The following is a 21645-nucleotide window of genomic DNA, read 5'->3' on the forward strand; positions in this document are numbered from 1 at the left end:
ATCGCCCTCTCGACTAGAGCCTCGATGCTGATGCAAGCTCTCGGGATAGATCCCACGCTATGTAGTTGTTCTAGCACTGCTGCCGCTGGCCATATTTTGAGTTTGTAACTTATAAGCAAAAGGCAAGATTGAACCTTTCGTTTTATATTTCTCAAATATTAAACCAGAGAAGGAGCCGAGAACTCCAATCCAAAGGAATATTGTTGTTGCTAAGTCTTCACCCACGCCTTGAGCTTTTCTCGACTTGAACTTCTGGGACTTTAGGCTTTGGATCTTCTTCTTCTTCGCCACCATTTCTTCCAAGTAGTTCATGATTTTGTTCTTCCCATTTTCAACGCCTCTCCATGATCTGCTCAGCAGTGAAGTTAGATCCATGTCCATGATCTGCCGGGGAGTGTAAGTTTGTGTCCTGACGTGAAAAGGATACCATTATACGTGAAAAGGAAACTATTATAATAACCGCTAATGTGGATTCCATGCTTGCAAGACGCATTCCAACTTACAAAACCTCGACTTTACTTTCATTTGAAGCGGCGAGGACCGAAAAACTCGAAAAAATCTGAAAACGATTAATTAAAACAATGGCTTTGCGAGTAAGTATATAAAATTGAGAAAAGCGTCCGAGAGAATCGCCAAAAGCACCACACCAGTGGTGGGATGGAATTGAAGCACTAGCAACCACGATAACGATATGACCTCGTCCGTACGAGACGGCGGGTGTGCCGTACGCCTCACAATGGGCCACGCGAACGAGAGAAATAGAAGAGAAAAGAAGCTATCTATTTCTATGCCGTAAGTCAGAAGGCGTCTGCGAGGAGCCCAGCCGTGTAGAAATGTGAGAATCGACCACTACAGCGCAAAAGGGCATTGATCGATCGTTCTCCCAATCCAGAATTCTCAAGAATTCCATTCCATGCCACATTCCAGAATCGGATCGATCGATCCAGCTTTCCAGATGAAGGCACCGGTTGCAGCGCCGGGTCTGCTCCTCCTCCACGCCTCCGCCAGCGGCAAATCCACCGCGAATGTGCTGCTGGTCGGGACAATCTTCCTCGTTGCCTCCCTGCTCGTCATCCTCGGATCCTTCACGACCAAGAGCAGCGGCAGCAGCAGCAGCAGCGTCGAATTCGTGATGCCCGTCACGCAGTCCTGCGAGAAATCGTCGCCCAGCTCGTCAATGTCCAAGAATTTCGTCCCCGCTGAGGCAATTGATCCAATTCTTGCGCTCGAAGAACAGGGGACCGGGATACACTCCAATGTCCGCCATCTCCATCCAATCGGCGTCGCCGCCCACACATTCGTCCTCACTGGAGGCTATAGAACAGAGAAGAGGTCCTTCGCGGTCGTGGGCCTCGCCTCCAAGCCCCTCCACGTCTTTGGCAAGCCCGAGTTCTCGTGTGAATGGGTGCCCACCACCTCGGCCTCCCAGCCCACCTCGGACTCTCCTTCTTCTTCTTCCATCTTTGGCCGCGCAAAGAGAATCTTGCCCGACTGGGGCTATGGCCGCGTCTACACCGTGGTAGTCGTCCACTGCTACTTCAAGTCCTCCGTGGGCGAGAACGGCAGCGGCGGGCGATTGATCCTCCATGCCGGCGAGAAGGGATCCGCCACGCCGCCCTCCAAGATCACCGCGCTTGTGGAAGCGCCCGGATCATACTCTCCCTCCCAGTTCCTCCCAAAGTACGACTACCTCTACTGCGGCTCCTCGCTGTTTGGCGACATCAATCCACAGCGGCTGCGCGAGTGGATCGCGTACCACGCCTGGCTGTTCGGACCAAGATCGCATTTCGTGCTCCACGACGTCGGCGGCGCGCGATCCAAGGGAGTGAGATCAGTGCTGGAGCCTTGGATCCGATCCGGGCGAGTGACCGTCCAGGATTTTCGCGAGCAAGCGCGGTTCGATGGCTACTACTATAACCAGTTCCTGGTCGTGAACGATTGCTTGTTTCGCTACAAGCACGCCGCCAATTGGACCTTCTTCTTCGACGTGGACGAGTACGTAAACGTTCCCGGCCCATCCACGCTAGATTCCGTGCTGGACGAGCTTGGCCAGAACTACTCGCAGATCATGTTTGAGCAGAACCTCATGGGCCACAATGTGTGTGTAAATAGCAATCGTACGGACAGATCCAGGTGAGAACCTCTCTCCCTCTCATCGCAGAAAAAATTCGTAGAAAGATCGTCTCTCTGGTCGTAGACGTAGAAAGATCGTTTAGAGCTTTCAAGTTTCCAGAGTTCTCTTTGATCCTAGATCGTCCTTCAAGTTCTTACGATCGCTTGATCTTCTTCCAGGCAATGGGGATTCGAGAAGCTTGTTTTCATCAACGTCCAAAAATCGGTGCGTCTCGATCGAAAGTACGTGCTGCGAGCGCCGCTGGCGGATTCAGCAGGAGTCCATCTCTCGGAGAACGTAAGAGGGAAGAGCCTCTACTCGAGAGGCCAGATTTCCTACTTCCACTTCCACAACACCATCACCGAGCACCAGGAAAATTGCCGAGAGTTTGTCAAGGTTCCCAAGAACAGGACCTCCAAAGTGTGGCTCAACAAAGTCCCGTACCTATACGACGATAAATTGAGCACCTTGGCTGATGAGGTGAAACAGTTTGAGCTCCAAACCATCGGTCCAGTTACACTGTAGAGAAAGAAGATTAGACACATTCTTTGTAGAGAACTAAAAACTTGTATAGTATTTTGTGATACCGCGGCAGGAATCAGGATACATCCAGGATTTCCAGCTGATAGAATGTTTAGTGCTGATCAAATGCGTACATAGAAACGAAAGCTTACGTTCCACGACGAAACCAGCTGTTGCATCCAGCCTTTCAAGCTGACGTTTCAGATGTCCTGTAAGTCTCAAAGGAAAAGAAAAAAGGAAAAGATTGAAAGTGAATACTAACTTGAGCAGTGTAGACTGCGCGTCGGTTGGATCCAATGCAAAATTGACAGACGCCGACGAGTGTGAGAAAATTTTGGCCTGTTTCTTCGTACCAGAGGCCCGCGTGTGTTAGAACAAACTTATAAAAATCTGGTGGTCACCTTGCAGAAGTTGACAAACTTGGATGTTGACGCAGAAACCGCAACGCTGCCTCGCGTTGCCAGTGAACACGGGCACAAGAAAGAATTTCTGTTTGAATCACTTCTGTTGGTAACAATAATCATAATATCACACAAAAAATATATGATTCAACTAACTTGCTCAGAGAGATGTGCCTGCACAGAGGAAGAACAAGATCAGTCGCAAATATCACGTTTTTTTTCTCTCTCTCTTTACCGTCAAGCTATGAGATCAGAGATGGTTTTGGTCAATCGAGACGTCGCAGAAGGTATTCGACTTGGACGTCCTTTGTCAAAGGCATCACCCAATCTCCGTAGAGGCGAGCAACGAGCTTGGGTTCTACTTTGTAAAGTGGAGTCGGCTTGGTTCCATTTGCGTCAATCTCTTGCCCGTAAGTTCTTGCTTTGTGCTCCACGCGCTTTTGCACGCTCGCCTCTACGCTCTCAAACGTGACCAGCTTCATTAATTCTTGCGGGTCCTGGTGAGAGAAAGGCTAGAAGTCAAGACACGTCTTGAAAGAAACTGTAAACACCTGTGCTCGGATATGAGGTTCGAATAGATGTGGTGACTCACGAAACTTGGCCTCGGCAACGAACTTCCCGTAGTGTATTCTCTTCGAGAGGGCCTGAAAAGGAAAAAGAAAAGAAAAGGTCGTTGAAGGAAATCTCGACTTTGTGCCGCGAAAGTACAAACCTGGAGACACTTCACGTCACAGACCGCTGTTGAGCCATAATTGCCATCATCCCCGTCAGATACAAAGGAAGGCAGCAAGTTGCTATAGTACATTTTCCAGATCCTGGTGTTAATGTTGACGGCTTTGGCCGCTTGATGGAGCACCTGCACAAAAACAAGCTTTCATTGCTTGGATCCCAGATATGGCCCATGTCTCACACCTTGGGATACTCGAGTGGAGGAAGTATAGGCTCCGGCAAATCATCTGGGAAAAAAGCGTGTTCATCAGGGGCGCAGTATCTTCGAACCTGCCAAACGAAAAAGAAAGAAGACTTCACAAAGTTATCTCATGGTGATCATAAAAGAAACGAATAGACAAAGAGAGAAACAAAGAGAAGACAAAAAGCTTGCCTTGGCATGGAGGCACTCGGTTTCTTTGAGCATGAACTCCACCAGTGAGCCATCAAAGCCAGGAATGCGAAACCTGTTAGGATCATACGTCCGCGTATTCATCTTGTACTGCGCTCGCTCGATCAAGCTAAAGATAATATTATCCTCTTGTTGGATCAACGAGTCCCGGATGGCATCCAGGGTCAAATTCTCGCTCTCGTCCTTGACACCACCTTCCACGATCCTAAAACACTCCATTATCACTCGAAAACTAGGAGCGCGAGGCACATACCCGAGAGAAGCGCTGGCCCTGGGATGGATGAGCGAAATCAGTGGCGCGCACTGCCGCATTGTCCTCCCGAAGCTCGCTCTGGCTGGAATTTCGATTCTCTGGCGAGGCGCGACGAATCCAGCTCTGGCGCTCGGCGGCGACCTAGAGAGGAGTCCCTGTTGAGCCATAGAAAGATCCAAGTGAGAAAAAACCTAGCCGCGCTTTCGCTCTCTATTCCAACCAGTCAAACGAAACTCCAAGAAGAAAACTTGCCACGTTTTATTACGAGGAAGATGAAGACCAAAAGTAAATCTGGAGAGAACCAAAGGGTCCCGGATTAAAGGCACAGACCTCAAAAAGTTCTTCCCTCTTGTTCTTCTTACACGTAGAGACCATGATGTGTCGATGGAACAATTTACTTCTAGCCTCGCGACTGCCCAGCTCGGGATGAAAGAATGATCCCCACGATCAATCCGTAGAGAGCCAGCGCCTCGGCGAAGATGAGGATCAAGATCATGCCCACGAAGAGCTTTGGCTGTTGAGCGTTGGCCCTGTGAAAACGATGGAAAGTGAGAAAGCCAGAGAAGAAAACAGAGTGGAGTTTCCAGCAGGGAAATCTTGTGAGGACCAAGCTCGCGATCTTCAAATGATTCGAAGATCATTGAGCCCAGTCCAGAGATCGCTCTGGCTTATAGTTTAGTTGAGCTAAAGCTGGAGATAGTCAGCAGACACTCGACCGTCTACAAGCGTGAACTATTCGAAGCAGCAAAACGAAGAAAGAGTTTGGAAACTTGACCTCACTCCAGCGTCTCCAACAATTCCAATCGCCATCCCAGCCGAGAGGCCAGCAAGCCCGCAAGCCAATCCGGAAGAGAGATGCGCGTAGCCATCGAAGAGGTAGTAGGATTTCGCCTTGGGATTGATCCCAGTGCTGATAATCACCGCGATGATAAGGCCGTAGATGCCGAGAACTCCAGCCATCACCACCGGGACGATCGATTTCATCACGAGCTCCGGTCTCATGACGCCCATGGACGCCACGCCCACGCCGCTCTTGGCAGTGCCATAGGCAGCTCCCATGCCTGTAATCGATTGATCCATCGCATTGCGATTAGATCAAAGAGGAAAAAGAATCTGGCTTACAAGAGAAGACGAGAGCTGCGGCAGCGCCGATGAATCCAAAGAAGGGCGCCGTCTCATCGCCACTGAAGGCGTCCATGCCCGACGACATTATTGCGAGCACGAAACCCTAGCTCGCATAAACCCTAATTTCTCCTATATCAAAATCTTTCCAAATTTTCGCGCCCAAATGGCTTAGCTAGGGTTCTTGTTGGCTCATGGCTTCTTCTTCCACGATCGCCATAGGTTTGCTTCGATTCCGGGCGGCATTTAGTTTCTCATGATCTCGTTCTGTGTGCAGGCAACTGCTCGGTGGAGATTTCCGGCGACATCGATTACGAGAAGAATGGGAGGAGGGTTTCTTTCAGCATTCCTGGATTGGGGACTGTTCGTGTGAGCGCTGCCGGTAAGTTGCTAAGGCTAATCCTGCAGTTAAAGCGCACGGATTCCGGTTTTCTTACAGATTCAACCAGCATTGTTCCTGTCAATCCCAATGCTCTTGACAGTGGTTAGTTCTATAGACTAAATGTTAGTTCTTGTGAGCATCGTGTGTTCATCCATCGTCTTACAGCTCGAACCAGCATTGTTCCTGTCCATCCTAATGCCCTTGACAGTGGTCAGCTCTATAGACTAAATGTTTGTTCTTGTGAGCATCGTGTGTTGTTCTTACAGCTCCAACCAGCATTGTTCCTCTCAATCCCGTAGCTCTTGATACCACAGGGCAGCAGCTCCTGGAGGTATGCTTCCTTTCGTTTTAACGCCCTAGTTAACTTGGATCCATCTTCTCAAACGGCAGGACGCTCTCGACCTTTACACCAGCGAATTTTCTACGTCGTGCGGTGCTTACATTTTTGGATGTGTGAAAGATGGAAAGAACGTCACTCTGGTCCTCGCGGAACACCAACACGCAAGTCACCAAACTCTAAGAGTTATTGATGCTTATGCTTTGTTTTCCTTTACAGGTAGTCGCCGCAATGACTTACCAAATATCTTTCTCAGACGAGCTTTGTGCTGTGGTTTTACTATCTGCCGTACGAAGTAGTCACCAACGGAAGGCATGTTTCCTATATTCTTTGCGGTAGTCTTTTAGCTTTTTAATTGTCGTTCTCTCATTCTATAGGGGTTAGGGACACGTTTGTGCATCGAGTTCCAGAGAAGGCTGTGTGATATAGGCGTATCAACAGTGTACTGTTTTGCTGGCAGGTCCGAGTCCTTCTGGTCTAAACAGGCAATCTCTTCTGAAAAATATGTGGATATGTATTCATTGCTATGTTTGAAGCAGGGATTTAAACCGTTGGCTGATGGTAGCACGAAACCAAAGTTTGCTGAACCGCTAGCGTCGTTTTTTACAAGTGATACCAAAGTGATGATTTTTGAGAAGTTTCCTCGAGCAGTTCAAGGTTCAACTAAACCATCTTCAACGCAGCAACATGCAATGCAACAACATACTGGTAAAACTTGCGGTTCGTAGTTGTTTTTCTTTACGGGATGCTTTCAGATCCCCCCGGGACTTCAAAGGCCGTAAGGAAAAAGGGCACTAGCAAAAGAAAACGGAACGAAAAGGGTGATCCCTCCTGCCAACCGTTACTTGCATTTTCTCAGCCACCTCGTGATTCTCCAGACACTGCAGCTGGAAAGAATGTGGAACCAATCCAGACATGCGGGGAAAGAAGTCCAGTGGTTTTGTTTATGAATATGGCTGACGAGCAGCGCAAGCGACAACTAACCAAGGTGCAAAGCTACCGGTTTACAAGCTTTGAATCAAGAGGTATCTGTTTGCAGTTTGTCGAAACGCTTGGAGGGCAAGTTACAGATACAGGAAGCAAGTGCACTCACGTCTTGACAGGCCAAGTTCGACGAACTATGAACTTCTGTGCAGCTGTTTCTGTCGGGTAAATTGTAATTGTTTTTCTCTAAATTGTGTGAAATGTCTATGTGATAGAGCCTGGATTTTATCGCCAGAATGGTTACGATCAAGTGTCGAAGCTAAAACATTCGTAGGTAAGAACTTTGGAAAGAACATTTTTTGATCGATAAACTTTGATGATCAGATCCTATTCCTTTCGTTCTGGAGGATGCTGACTTCAAGGCAAACTATAACACTGACGTCGCAAGCGTGATCAAACGCGCAAGAGCGAAGCCACTGTTTCAAGGATTACAAGCTTGTCTGACCCCTCATATCGATCAAGTTCTCCGTGAGCTTATCGAATCTGGCTGTGGCAAGGTATGCTTTTTCCTAGCTTCATGGGAAACGAATATGATCGTTTTCATTTGCAGGTCGTGTCCCGGATTGAGGAGCTTACTATGCCAGTGTCAAAATCATTCGTCATCTCTTGCAAAGCCGATGCCATGCAAGCTAGAAACGCTTCAAGCGTCGGGCTTCGAGTCTTTGACACGGAATGGCTGATTCGCTCTGTAATGAAACAAGAGCTGGATATTGAGGTCAAGGACGACCTGACGATTGTCACCACGGTTACTTAGCTACGAAGCGTCATCCTTTTTTTCGTTCGGGGATTTTTTAAGCTCTTTTTCCCATTTTTCTCTCAGTGTTTGATTTTATTTGCAAGTAATAAATTCACCAACAAGAAGATTGTATCAAGTAGCAGAATATTATGAAGAAAAGAAAAAATATCTTACAGTCCACATTAGAAACTCAAGATTATTACTCTTGAAGTTTGACAGCCGAGTTCAACACAGTGGAAGGATCAAAGGCACGAAAAATGATATATAGTATAGTATAGTATGGATTTTGGTTAAGGCTTGATTGAGGTAGCATTTCATTAAGTTCTTATAGATTTATGTATGAATTAAAAAATAATAATTAATAATAATAATAATAGTTATTTAGTCATTGTAATGCAAAAGTATATATTTTTGCATTAGAATTACTCCTAAATCATAAAGTACCTAAATGGCAAATCACGTGTCTTTGGACCTCATAAATAGTGTCATCCCAATAAACATTAAAACTACAATCATAAATTCTTTTCTATATTATAAATTATTATTTTATAAATTATGAATTATTTCCTATAGGGCATATATGTTCTAATTCTTGTTATCTACTTTTTAATTTTAAATTATAGGTAGTAAGTCTTTCTGAATATCCAACTATTGTCTTTCAAATAAGAGAAAGAAAAATAAATTATTCATTACTTTTCCAAAAACAGTGTAACTGTTGTATTTGAGGCAACAACCAGGCTATTAGTGTGTTTCAGAACCTTAGGACAAACAAGAAATAAGGGGGGGAAGGGTGATTATTTTACTAATCAACATTATTAACCAATCAGTTAATCAACCTTAATCCATACCTATTAACTTCCTCTTAGAATATTTCTAAATAATGTCTTTAATATTTTGTTGCATTAATCTGCATAATTTTAACTATTATATCTACATTTGAAAATGTGGTGCAAACTCTTGAACTATTATTAGATTTGAATTTGATTGGAAATGAATTTGTTGGTAGACAACACATTCCCTACTACTACAAACCAATTAACACCAGCTGAACAAGTATTTTATCTTATGGTCTTTAGTACATATTGTAGCAAATGCATCAAAAGGGAAGGCTCAAAAGTAGTGATTGAGAGGACAAAAGAAATAGCTAAAAAAATTAAGATTGAGTGGAAACACCAAAAGGAAGTCACTGATAAGAAAGTGTATTTATTTGAGAACTTAGAGCCAGGGAGGTGGTGAATGCTAAAACTGAGGCTCATGTGCCAAACAATAGCAGCTAAATTACCAAAAAAAAATTAAAAAAATTAAAAAAATGAATATATACAAATAGTTGAGAGGTTGATTGTGAGTGACACATGCTAGAAGGAATTCATTTTTGGTCATGAAATAAATAATTACTAAAATAGTGAGAAGATAATACACATAATTGGATAGGAGTAATATTTCCTAATAAGCTTAGACAAGGATCTATTCATCTAGAACAAAGGGAAAATATATGTCCTTTAGAAAAGATTTGTTTTTATATTATAGAAATTTTCATATATCTTAGTGCTTTCTTTGATGGGGATAAGGAATATCATGGATAGATATTCCTTTCTCTGGGGTAGGCCTTCCCTTAAAATCTTGCTAGTATGGCATATAAAAATTTTCTCTAAGCAATGTAAAACTTAAAAGAAAAGAAAAGAAAGGGTAAATACTTTAAAAGTAATATTAGATGACCTAGGTAATTTGGAAGCAATTAGGGCATTTCTTTTTCTCTCTCACTCGCTTTATGCCTACGCCTCTATCAAGATGTGCTAACACTCCAAGCGTAGCTCTAAAGTTATGTACAATAGCTTAAACATCACCTAGGGTTGTGCAAGAACAAATGCCATTGCTACCTTCTACTAGATCAAGCACACCCTCAATTGGGTGGAGTGATCTTGTCCTCACACCACTGCCATAAACTGTCGACTCCACTTTCAAAGCATTATTGACACAAGATTCCACTTGGGCATCTCCGTTGGCACTGCACTCTATTGTGAGACACAAAATCCCTAGGCCCCAAAGTGGAGTTGGAAGGGTGCCATGTGGTAGTGGCTGAAGCGAAAACCAAACAAGCGTAACACGTTTGGACTAAAAGCTCCAATTTGAAAGGTCGAGAGTGGGAGTGGAACTCTCAACGAAGTGCTCAAGGAACAAGCACGAAGCAAGCAATAAGTGAGTCTCTAGAAAAGGGACACTAGAGGACCAACACATGACACGTGGTAGAGTCCGAGATGGAGTTCAAGATGGAGTCCGAGATGGAGTTCGAGATGGAGTCCGAGATGGACCCAAGATGGAGTCCGAGATGGACCCAAGATGGAGTCCGAGATGGACCGAGACGGAGTCCGAGATGGAGTCCGAGATGGACCTGAGATGGAATCCAAGATGGAGTCCGAGAAGGACCCGAGATGGAGTCTGAAGTCAAGACTAAGACAGGGACCGAGACCGGGACTGAGACCGAGACCGAGACCAAGGCCGAGACTGAGGCCAAGGCTAAGGCCGAGACCGAGCCCGAGCCCAAGTCCGAGTCCAAGTCCGAGTTCGAGTCTGAGAGGGTGAAAACCCAAAGTGTTTGTCTCCCAGACCCTAGGGGGTTTGGTGAGCTCCAAAACTATAGTAGGGGGAGGACTGTAGTGGAGCTAGTGTTTGGCCAGGAAAGGCCAGTTCGGCCCAAGAAGGCTGTACCCAATGTTGGGTGATGAGCTGCCCATTGGAAAGTCCAAGACTAGAGTGAACACGGACTGACAAGGGGGGTAGCTTAGTGAAGTGTTCAAGAGCTGGCTCTAGTTCCCCCGGGAGATCGACTAGCTGATGCTCCCAGTCCAAGTGTGGGTGGCACTACCTACTTGGATACCAGGTGTGGCTCAACGAAACCTCACTCTAAGCCCATGGCTAGAGCACACAAAAGCGGAAGGCGGGGAGAGTACCCAGGAGGCCCGCATAGGGCCGCAGTGTTTCAAAATGTTGTCCCAAAGTCTCAGACTATGGAAAGGAAGATGAGTAGCCCTCTAGTGCGGTGACCAAGGGCATAGTCACATGGTGAGGAAGTCCCAAAGGACCATGGGACTTAGTGGTCAAGCCTATGAGCCTTGATCCAATGGCAGTATTGGCGAGCATGGCCATGGACAGAAAGGGACTTGGTGAGGACCGGAAAGGGGATATTGGGGAAGGCTATTCCCCATGTTTGTAAGCATCTTAAAGATGCTAAGGAGTGGATCTGGGATGACCACTCATGGACAGAAGGCCTAGTCTTGGAGACACAGGGTTGCAATACAAGTGGTGTTGGACCACCAATGTGACCAAGGTGAATGGGCATGGCCTAGTGTAACGGACTGGTATATTGATGGTATCTTGGGTGTCGGTCATTGTAGCGCATGTGGTTTTGACCCTTTATTCTATGGTGATTTACCATAGGATAACACCACAAAGCAGAACCTAAACCCTCTTTATGCCACGTGTTATATGCCACGTGTCCAAAGGACAGTGGTGTGGAACCCGAGGTTCAGGGCCTTGGGCCATTGAGTGAAGGAACGGTGCCAAACTCCCAAGCTTGGAGCCAAGGAGTGATGGAACCGAACCACGGAGCAACTCCCGAGCATACAGCCCAAGGAGCCAAGGGACAGGAGCCTGGAGCGACTTGGAACAGTCCTGGAGCAACCAGCATCCTAATGCCAGGACTAGCACACAAAACGGAGCCAAACGGAGTCTGGCGCTATTTCGGCATACCGGTGGCCTAATGTGAGGATATGGGTACTCCACCAGCTAGCATGGAATGGAACTTGGGCTTAGACCCAAGCCGGACGCAGAACAAGGACAGGCACGCAAGCGGGAGCTAGACTATGCCTTAGGTTGGTCAGCCATGCCCCACCTACCTACTATCCCTACTATACATTTGGTCCTCCCCCCCCCCCCCCCCCCCTTGAGGAACACACGCTTTGGGCTTTCACCCGAAGCCTCCTTTAGTATCAGGAGTTAGTCTTTGGGACAAGCTCAAAACTTACTAAATATGGAATGTCTCTAGATTGCGAATTTGGACACGGGATGAACACCATTGTGTTCAGAATGATCTCTACATTCCGTAGATATGCCAAATGAGCAAATCTGGACACTTTCCATAAATAGCATCTGGGACGAATTGAGACTAACACAAAGGGCATGATAGCGAGGGTGTTTGGCAGACACGGTAAGCTATCATCTAGCGATATTGAGGGACCAATCTCAATATCGCGGGGGTTCTTGATACTAGCAAGTGCAAGCCAATAACAGGAGTTTCTCAAACCGGGCTGAGTATGCTCAGCAAGAAACACATAGGGTTCCTACCTTATGTTTATTCGATATAAGTACACGGTCATTGACCAGTTTTTTAACTAGCTCAAGTGGGAAACTGATAATGGGCCCAGCAATACCGACCTCCTGCCATCGTGGCAGTAAAGAAAGAATATCTAAAAGAACTAGCCGACAGGTAACTTTCGATACCCGAAGTCACATTTGCGACACTCTCCCCCCCTTGGGAAGATCGACATCCTCGTCGATACATACTCGAGTCTAGAATACCGCCAAGTAAACAACTCCAGAAAAAGTTCACGGTACTCACACTATGTGAGAAATGCACCAACTTAAATGAGTTAGGGGGCAACCTCTTTGTCTAACGTGGATGCGCTACCAACTCAGACACCTTCCGGCCGTCGCCGACAAGGAAATGACCAACGGAGTCAACCACCCTTGTTGCTTTGGGTGTCACCCAGCTACAAAAGTGTGATACGCCCTTGCCTGCAGAGACATAGAGAGAGAAGCTAGAGGCCCTAACCCTCCTGAGCAAAGAAACCAAACCCGTCGGCAAGGTTTAGATAGACTACTGTAAACAGGCAGTTAGAGTTGTTTACACGGTCACGCCCTTTCAACGGAATAAGGAACATTGACAGAGAGGCGGGTTATGTGACCAGTCAACAGTAGCTACCCCATGACTAGAGATTTCACCATGCACACGAAGTGCCGAAGCTAGTTTGCTTATACTGGCCCAAACTCAAAGATCAATATATGGACTATATCAAAGTCATAGACAATGATATCATAGAGTCGTAATTATCAGTGAATAAAGCGTAAATTAGAACACAAAAGTATTCCAAGTAAGTTATCATCCAATAAACCAATATTACAGTATAGGAACCACCAAGATCATTATAATTGGTAAACATAGGAATCACCATCCAACAAAATTCAATAGCAAGTATATCATCAATGAAACTCAATGATGAAACTTAACTACCGAAGATGGCAGACAGCATGCCAAACAACTTACCAAAGATAACTCAAAGAACACAAAGTATCATCAACTGGCAAGCAAGATGCTCGCGAATGTATCACCCAAAGGAAATAACATCATAATCTATCAGAACTTAACCCGAGCAATAATCAACTAAATAGAATGAATGTGGCAAGACTAACAAACACTTATTCATGCCAACTATCACACTAGCCAATCCGAATAGATCCCAGCCAACAACACCAAGGGACTTAAAGTGCCTAAGCAAGTGTTAGCAACATCCTAGTGATGTCTCAACCCAAGAGACCAATCCAAAGCAAATCACAAAGAACATGTGAAATTGGGAAAAACCGTAAGCCATCAAAGAGAATAATTAACCATCATGAAAGATCATTAATCATTCCATCAATAGAGAAAATGCATAATCGTCATCGAAGAAAGAATCCACCATCCCGAAGAATGGCAAATCATTCTAGATCAACGATAATCAAGCAAAACCTTTGACAAGGATAATCAACTACCCTAGATGATAGTCAATCATCACTAATGATTGTTAGATGCAACGACCAACTTCAATATCGAAGCTAATGAGCCAAAATGCCTTCCCCAATGTTGTGAATGTGACTTTGGGTATCGAAAGTTACCTGTCGACTAGTCCTTACGGACACTCTTACCTTACTGCCACGATGGCAGGAGGTCGGTATTGCTGGACCCGTTATCAGTCTCCGCCTAAGCTAGTTGAGAAACTAGTCCTCGCGTGTGCACTTGACCAGATGAGCATAAGGAAGGAATTCCTAAGTGTTTATTTAGTCAAGCATACTTGACCTGGTTAGAGAAACTCATTCGTTGACTTGCACTTGCTAGTGTTGGGAACTCCCGCGATATTAAGCTTGGTCCCTCAATATTGCTAGATGATAGCTTACCGTGTCTGCCAAACACCCTCGCTATCATGCCCTTTGTGTTAGTCTCATTTCGGTCCCAAATGCTATTTATGGAAAGTGTCCAAATTTTCTCATTTGGCATATCTATGGAATGTAGAGATTGGCCTGAACACAATGGTGTTCGTCCCGTATCCAAATTCGCAATTTAAGGACATTCCATATTTAGTAAGTTTCAAGCTTGTCCCAAAGACTAACTCCTGATACTAAGGGAGGCTTGGGGTGAAAGCCCAAAGCGTGTGTTCCTCAAGCACTGTGGGGGGTTCCAAATGTATAGTAGGGATAGTGGGTAGGTTGGGCATGGCCGACCAACCTGAGGCATAGTCTAGCTCCCGCTTGCATGCTTGTCCTTGTTCTACGTTCGGCTTGGGTTTAAGCCCAAGTTCCATTCCATGCTAGCTGGTGGAGTACCCATATCCTCATGTTAGGCCATCGGTATGCCGAAATAGCACTAGACTTTATTGTAAACGACTAATTTTTCCATTCTACTTTAGTCACTTAACCACACCTTCGACCACTTGGAGGGGTCTCACTCACCACCTCCTTAAGTCCAATTCAGGACTTGGGACTTGTTAGCCCCGAGAATGGCATCCATGCCACTCATCCCTTGCACTTAGTCCAAGTGCTCTACGTGTCCGGTCCCAAGACCAACACCCCAAGGTACCACCAACATACTAGCCCGTTACGCTAAGGCCATGCCCCTTTACCTTGGTCATACCGGTAGTCTAACACCACCTGCATCACAATCCCGTCTCTCAAGGACTGGACCATCCGTCCATGAGTGATCATTCCAGATCCACTCCTTAGCATCCTTAGGATGCCCGCAGACGTGGGGAATAGCCTTCCCCAATATCCCTTTTCTGGTCCCCACCAAGTCCCTTTCTGCCTATGGCCGTGTTCACCAACACTACCACTGGATCGAGGCCCACAGGCCCGACCACTAAGTCCCACGGTCCTCTGGGACTTCCTCACCACACGACTGTGTCCTTGGTCACTACCCCAGAGGACTACTCTTCTTCCTTTCCACAGTCTGGGCCTTTGGGACAACATTTCGGAACACTGTGGCCTTGCGCGAGCCACTTGGGTACTCTCCCCACCTTTCGCCTTTAGGTGCTCTAGCCATGGGCTTAGAGCGAGGTTCCGTTGAGCCACACCTGGTATCCAAGTAGGTAGTGCCACCCACACTTGGACTGGGAGCATCGGCCAGTCGATCTCCTAGGGGAACTAGAGCCGGCTCTTGAACACTTCACCAAGCTACCCCGCTTGTCGGTCCATATTCACTCTAGTCTTGGACTTCCCAGTGGTCAGTTCATCACCCAACACTGGGTCTGGCCTTCCTGGGCCAAACTGGCTCCACTGCAGTCCTCCCCCTTACTATACTTTTGGAGCTCACCAAACCCCCCAGGGTCTGGGAGACAAACGCTTTGGGCTTTCACCCTCTCAGACTCGAACTCGGACTCGGACTCGGACTCAGACTCGGACTTGGACTCGAACTCGGACTCGAGCTCGGGCTCAGTCTCAGCCTCGGCCTCGGTCTCGGTCTCGGTCCCGGTCCCGGTCCCGGTCTCGGTCCCGGTCTCGATCTCGGTCTCGGTCTCGGTCTCGGTCTCGGTCTCAGTCCCGGTCTCGGTCTCGACCTCAGACTCCATCTCGGGTCCTTCTCGGACTCCATCTCGGACTCCATCTCGGACTCCGTCTCGGTCCATCTCGGACTCCATCTCGGACTTCGTCTCGGTCCATCTCGGACTCCATCTCGGGTCCATCTCGAACTCCATCTCAGACTCCATCTCGGGTCTATCTCGGACTCCATCTTGGACTCCATCTCGGACTCCATCTCGGGTCCATCTCGGACTCCATCTCGGGTCCATCTCGAACTCCATCTTGGTCCACCTCGGACTCCATCTCAGACTCCATCTCGGACTCCATCTCGGGTCCATCTCGGACTCCATCTCGGACACTTCCATGTGTCATGTGTTGATCCTTTTTGGGTCCCTTTTTGGAGCCTTGCTTATTGCTTGCTTCGTGCTCGCTCCTTGAGCACTTTGTTGAGAGTTCCACTCCCACTCTCAACCTTCCAAGTTAAAGCTTTTAGTCCAAACGTGTTACACTCATTTGGGCTTTCGTTTCGGCCACTACCATGTGGCACCCTTTCCGGCTCCACTTTGGGGCCTAGCGATTTTGTGTCTCACAACTCCACCACCCATAGACGAAGTTCAATGTCCTCATCGAACAGTAAACCATTTTATAAAGTAACACCCGCATGTGTTACCATTTCCATCCTTGGCACCTAGCCAATATTTGTCAATGGTTTGACATTGAAGGCTCACCATGCCTTTTCCATATTCGTCAATGGTTTGACACCAAAGGCTCACCATGCCTTGCCCATCCTCTAAGGAGGATAGTCTCTCCAACTTAGAGACTCATTTGACCACCTAGGGTGGTTTGCTCCTTTTTATTGGTTCAGTTCTCGCTAAACCCGTTAGAGACACCCTCTCTAACTCAATTCCACTACTCATTCTTGAGTAGTCACAGATTCCATTGATCTACCTTTGCACTTTGGAACGTTTACTTTTGACTTCTTGAAGTCAATTTCCTAGGTGTCTCCGACACCTTGCCTTGCACATTTTGTGCAACTCCACTTCCCCTCCTAGAAAGTTCTCTACTCGAGGGCACCCTCATCCTCTTTTCCATTTTTGTGCCACCATTGGCATTATGTTCCATTTATCATTATTTGTGCTAGGGTTGTCCATAGCCCTATTTTTTGGCTACTTAGTTGCTCCCTCATTTGGAGCCTTTCCTTTGCCAAATTGGAGCACTTGGGAATCCATCCTTGGAAGTCCACTTCTTTTTCCGCAATCTGTTAGCATCAAACACATGAGTGTTCCTTGGCTAACTTTGCCACTTGGATTCTTTCCAATGGATTCCACGGCCCTATCATGGGCACTCGTCTTTTGCTCCTATCCTTGGATTGTTGCACTAAGCAACATAGGATCATTACCTCCCTCTTTGAGGTAATCTTTTGGTTCCATAGTAAAGGATCTGCTTTGCCCAGACTAGGGTGTTCACCCCTAGTAAGTCTCCCCAACTATTCTAGGCTCTCTTCCCAGCCCAACCTTGTGACCCACCCATGGGCCTGTCTCTGGAGACTATTTTCTTGAACTCATAATACTATTGTATTGTAGTAGTTCATTTCCCTTAGATGTCTTTCCCACTTAGTCACCTTGACTAAGCCACACCTTTATCAATAGTTCAAATCAACACTTTGAACTAGGAATCATATTCCTTAACCCAAACAAAGACCTTATCTTTGTTTAACTATAAGATCACCTAGTAATCTCATCTTGACCCCTTAATAGGTCTACCAATAGGAATTAGGTCTTCCAGACCTTACTAAGTTGTTGACTATGACCCCGGGGGCATCCCCCACACTTGGCGGTGCGCCCAAGCTAGCCCTTCCGGCCAAGGATCCATAGCAACTGAAACTAGGTGTCCCCATCTCATTCACCACGTCCTTGGTGCCCTTTGCACCAAAGTGTTCAAGTTATATATGCCGAGCTTTCACTCTAAGGAATCTAACCGTGCATCACGACTCCGGGGCATCCCCCGCTTGGCGGTGTGCCCAAGCCAATCTCCTCATTGAGAGTCTATGACCACCGAAATATGAGTGTCCTCATATTCCAAACCATCACCACGCCCTAGTGATTTGGGACTCGAACCCAAGCACTAGAGGGTCGGGACTCGAACCCAACCTCCAAATATGCATCTACGGACGGCATCCCCCAGGATGCCTGGCGTGACTCTCCACGCTGGTGCACCAACTTTTACTCAAAGCGCGCTATAAATCACAGCTTAGGAACCTAGTTCCTCCACACTGCCAAGTCCTCTCACTTGACAAGTCTGTGATCATGCATGGACTCCTCCATGCTTGGCCCCATGGCCCACCCCTTTTGAAGTTATCACCTTCAACTAGGGTATTTGTTCCTCTGACTTGCCAATCTCACTTGGCAAGTCTTCCGACCACTGTAACATGGTTCCTGCACAAGCGTGAAAGCCCTTGATCATCAACTTTCGTTCAAAGCCCTCTCTTTGAACACTCGGGAACTATTTCCCTAACCTTAATAGCCTTGCCTCATGGCAAGCTTTAAGACCACGCTTCTGCTGCGCCACTCTAATTTCATGCTTTCCTTGAACCATTTACGCTTAGCCTTTCTAGGTACTAAGCTACCTAGAATCGTCTTTGGGAACCTTGAAGGAACTCTGTCCCTTAGCTTGCTAAGGCTTCCCTTTTCGCAAGCTTTCTAGTTATTATATAGTCTAATATGGACTATTCCATATTTTAGACTCTCCATGGCATCACGGTTGCTAGCAACAACACCCTCGAGCCCCCATTTGATTCTCCATTCCCAACTGGCATAACTACTCTTGGTTATGCCCTTCGATTCCTATGGTTTGGTTCTATCCCCTTACTACTTGCTTTTGGCTTCACACCTTTCCTTCGGTCATTCTCCTCCCGACTAGAAGGATAGCTTTGCACTTCCTATCATGCCTTAGCAAGTATTTTTAGGGATGAACCTACCTGATAGCCTAGGGAGTGGTTCCTCAATCCAAGTATGCTCACCCTATAATCCCACACACCGGGATTACATTGTTGCTTATGGGCCCTTACATGCCCATCACTAGCCTTGCCAAAATTCCATTTTTGGCTTTGTCCAATTCGAGTAGACAATCTTCTTTTGTCTCCGCCACCTTGGACATTTGGATAACACCTTCTATCCATCATTCGTTAGGGACTTAGTCCCTTGGGCCTTATCTATTGCCCTTGCCACATCAAACACCACCTCCTGGTGTTCTAGAGTGTTCGGGTGTCCTAATGATGGCTTCCTTGACAATGAGTATTTCCTTTTATGACATTGACTTACTATATCGCAACATAAGCAACTTATCCCCCGTAAGGGTATATCCAACTTCCCTATGCCATTAAGAAGGCTTGGGTAGCTACCTTCTACCCATTTAACCAATTATTTTGCACCTCTCGCTTAGTTGCCTCATAGTTGTCAAGTCCTACAACTCATTGCTGGTGCTTCCACACCTCCATCATTATCTGTTGCACCACACTCTAATTGCATGCTCTGCAGCTTAGGCTATGCCATTCCCATTTCCATTGGGATTCCTTTGGCAAGGGGTTCTCATGAACCCACCAACATAGCCTCAAGGTATCACACCTTGGCACATTTGGTGTCTCCACACCATCGGCTCCACGAGCCTACCTCTATAACACTTTTTTTTTGTGTCTAAGTCTTTGCCAAGACCAATACCGCTCTTTCTCATGCCAACCATCTGTTAACACGGCACTATAGAGGTCATACACAACTTTGTGTCAAAGTTGTTTCCTTTGCCATCGATGAGATACCCTCTGTTCTCATCCTTGGATCCTATGATCCCCCCCCCCCCCCATCCTTCGTGGGGTACAACACACCTCAGTCCAAATGCTCCTATCAATCCTTTTAGGACCATTCCTTGACTCTACTTGAGTCATCCAGCAGTTTTGGACTTGGTTAATCCACAGATCCGTAAGGTCCTACTTGTGAGGCACTAACTCACTGGAATGCACTTTTTGCATTCCTGTCTTACTCAAAAGGACTATTTTCACAAGTGTTACTCTGACACTTGATTTTGTTCTCTGGGGGAAACCTTTGCCCCTTAGGACTACTTTGTCCATGTGATGAGAATACCAACTCATCTCTAAGTACACCCCCCAACTCCTTGGGTTGTTCCAACATTTATTAAAGGTAGCCCCGGCTACCATTTCAAGGACTTGCGTCCTCTTCCATATTTGACCTCCCACGATTATTACTTCTGGTCTCACATTCATGAGCACCAACCTCAATTATATGAGGATAATCTTGTGACTCCTTTATTGTTTTGGAGTCTACATCTTTCCCATGATCCCAGCTATAGTTGTTTACCACAACTACCTGAGCTAGTTTGCTGAGTCAAACGCTCATCCGGATCACATCCTCAACTCTTTGAGGGAAACCTTATACCATTCCCAAGATCCTGAAGTCGTTCCCTTACTGGCCCTTTTCCATCCACCACATCGCGCACAAGTTCACACATGAACTTGAGCGGAGAGTCATGTCCTCTCGACATGCTACTCGTCGAGGATAGGTCCACATTTAGGACCTTCCAATTCCAATACAAGTGGTGATATACTTGGCCACCAATAATAGTCGGACTAAGGAACAGCTCCGATACCAAGTTGTAAGAGACTAATTTTTCCATTCTACTTTAGTCACTTAACCACACCTTCGACCACTTGGAGGGTCTCACTCACCACCTCCTTAAGTCCAATTCAGGACTTGGACTTGCTAGCCCCGAGAATGGCATCCATGCCACTCATCCCTTACACTTAATCCAAGTGCTCCACGTGTCCGGTCCCAAGATCGACACCCCAAGGTACCACCGACATATTAGCCCGTTACGCTAAGGCCATGCCCCTTTACCTTGGTCATACCGGTGGTCTAACACCACCTGCATCACAATCCCGTCTCTCAAGGACTGGACCATCTGTCCATGAGTGATCATTCCAGATCCACTCCTTAGCATCCTTAGGATGCCCGCAGACGTGGGGAATAGCCTTCCCCAATATCCCTCTGTCAGTCCCCACTAAGTCCCTTTCTGCCCCTGGTCGTGTTTGCCAACACTACCACTGGATCGAGGCCCATAGGCCCGACCACTAAGTCCCACGGTCCTCTGGGACTTCCTCACCACACGACTGTGTCCTTGGTCACTACCCTAGAGGACTGCTCCTCTTCCTTTCCACAGTCTGGGCCTTTGGGACAACATTTCGGAACACTGTGGCCTTACGCGAGCCACCTGGGTACTCTCCTCGCCTTCTGCCCTTGGGTGCTCTAGCCATGGGCTTAGAGCGGGTTCCGTTGAGCCACACTAGGTATCCAAGTAGGTAGTGCCACCCACACTTGGACTGGGAGCATCGGCCAGTCGATCTCCCGGGGGAACTAGAGCCGGCTCTTGAACACTTCACCAAGCTACCCCGCTTGTCGGTCCGTGTTCACTCTAGTCTTGGACTTCCCAGTGGGCAGCTCATCACCCAACACTGGGTCCGGCCTTCCTGGGCCAAACTGGCCTTTCCTGGCCAAACTGGCTCCACTGCAGTCCTCCCCCTTACTATACTTTTGGAGCTCACCAAACCCCCCAGGGTCTGGGAGACGAACGCTTTGGGCTTTCACCCTCTCAGGCTCCGGACTCGGACTTGGACTCGGACTCGGACTCGGACTCGGACTCGGATTCGGACTCGGACTCGGGCTCGGGCTCGGTCTCGGCCTCGGCCTCGGTCTCGGTCCCGATCTCGGTCTCGGTCTCGGTCTCGGTCTCGGTCTCGGTCCCGGTCTCGGTCTCGACTTCGGACTCCATCTCAGACTCCATCTCGGAC

The 21645-nt window shown here is 47.1% G+C and overlaps 5 protein-coding genes across 9 annotated transcripts; 3 read left to right on the plus strand and 2 right to left on the minus strand.

Moving 5' to 3' along the window:
• The first annotated feature begins 781 nt into the window (after positions 1-781).
• LOC112348902 (galactan beta-1,4-galactosyltransferase GALS1-like) lies at positions 782-2737 on the plus strand. The gene is made up of 2 exons (XM_024682260.1): positions 782-2133; positions 2293-2737. The coding sequence occupies exons 1-2, from the start codon at positions 914-916 to the stop codon at positions 2636-2638; spliced, it is 1566 nt and encodes a 521-aa protein (XP_024538028.1). The 5' UTR covers positions 782-913; the 3' UTR covers positions 2639-2737.
• LOC9663231 (chorismate mutase 1, chloroplastic) lies at positions 2090-4724 on the minus strand. 5 transcript variants are annotated; one of them, XR_002993211.1, is made up of 10 exons: positions 4410-4618; positions 4139-4361; positions 3949-4035; positions 3749-3892; positions 3588-3680; positions 3272-3533; positions 3037-3210; positions 2898-2974; positions 2701-2827; positions 2090-2632 (listed from the first exon to the last, which is right to left on the minus strand). XR_002993211.1 is itself a non-coding variant. In XM_024682280.1 (8 exons), the coding sequence occupies exons 1-6, from the start codon at positions 4574-4576 to the stop codon at positions 3303-3305; spliced, it is 945 nt and encodes a 314-aa protein (XP_024538048.1). In that variant the 5' UTR covers positions 4577-4618; the 3' UTR covers positions 2880-3124; positions 3193-3210; positions 3272-3302. The 5 variants fall into 5 exon arrangements, 3 of the variants coding, with proteins under 3 accessions (XP_024538048.1, XP_024538042.1, XP_024538051.1); XR_002993210.1 differs by having other exon boundaries at positions 2898-3210; XM_024682280.1 differs by lacking the exons at positions 2090-2632; positions 2701-2827 and having other exon boundaries at positions 2880-3124; positions 3193-3210.
• Positions 4649-5642, minus strand: LOC9662539 (V-type proton ATPase subunit c1). Its single transcript, XM_002962174.2, has 3 exons — positions 5532-5642; positions 5185-5470; positions 4649-4939 (listed from the first exon to the last, which is right to left on the minus strand). Exons 1-3 carry the CDS (start codon positions 5617-5619, stop codon positions 4810-4812), a joined length of 504 nt encoding a protein of 167 aa, XP_002962220.2. The 5' UTR covers positions 5620-5642; the 3' UTR covers positions 4649-4809.
• Positions 5643-5716: 74 nt separating this feature from the next.
• On the plus strand, positions 5717-6844 carry LOC9662540. The gene is made up of 8 exons (XM_024682301.1): positions 5717-5753; positions 5809-6015; positions 6079-6123; positions 6180-6244; positions 6304-6414; positions 6470-6562; positions 6628-6710; positions 6790-6844. The coding sequence occupies exons 1-8, from the start codon at positions 5726-5728 to the stop codon at positions 6842-6844; spliced, it is 687 nt and encodes a 228-aa protein (XP_024538069.1). The 5' UTR covers positions 5717-5725.
• LOC112348919 (PAX-interacting protein 1-like) lies at positions 6804-8106 on the plus strand. Its single transcript, XM_024682293.1, has 7 exons — positions 6804-6958; positions 7006-7071; positions 7129-7238; positions 7290-7399; positions 7450-7508; positions 7559-7731; positions 7785-8106. The coding sequence occupies exons 1-7, from the start codon at positions 6874-6876 to the stop codon at positions 7986-7988; spliced, it is 807 nt and encodes a 268-aa protein (XP_024538061.1). The 5' UTR covers positions 6804-6873; the 3' UTR covers positions 7989-8106.
• The last annotated feature ends 13539 nt before the right edge of the window (positions 8107-21645 follow it).

Source organism: Selaginella moellendorffii, unplaced genomic scaffold (genome assembly GCF_000143415.4).
Source record: "Selaginella moellendorffii unplaced genomic scaffold, v1.0 SELMOscaffold_1, whole genome shotgun sequence".
Classification (NCBI taxonomy): Eukaryota; Viridiplantae; Streptophyta; class Lycopodiopsida; order Selaginellales; family Selaginellaceae; genus Selaginella; species Selaginella moellendorffii.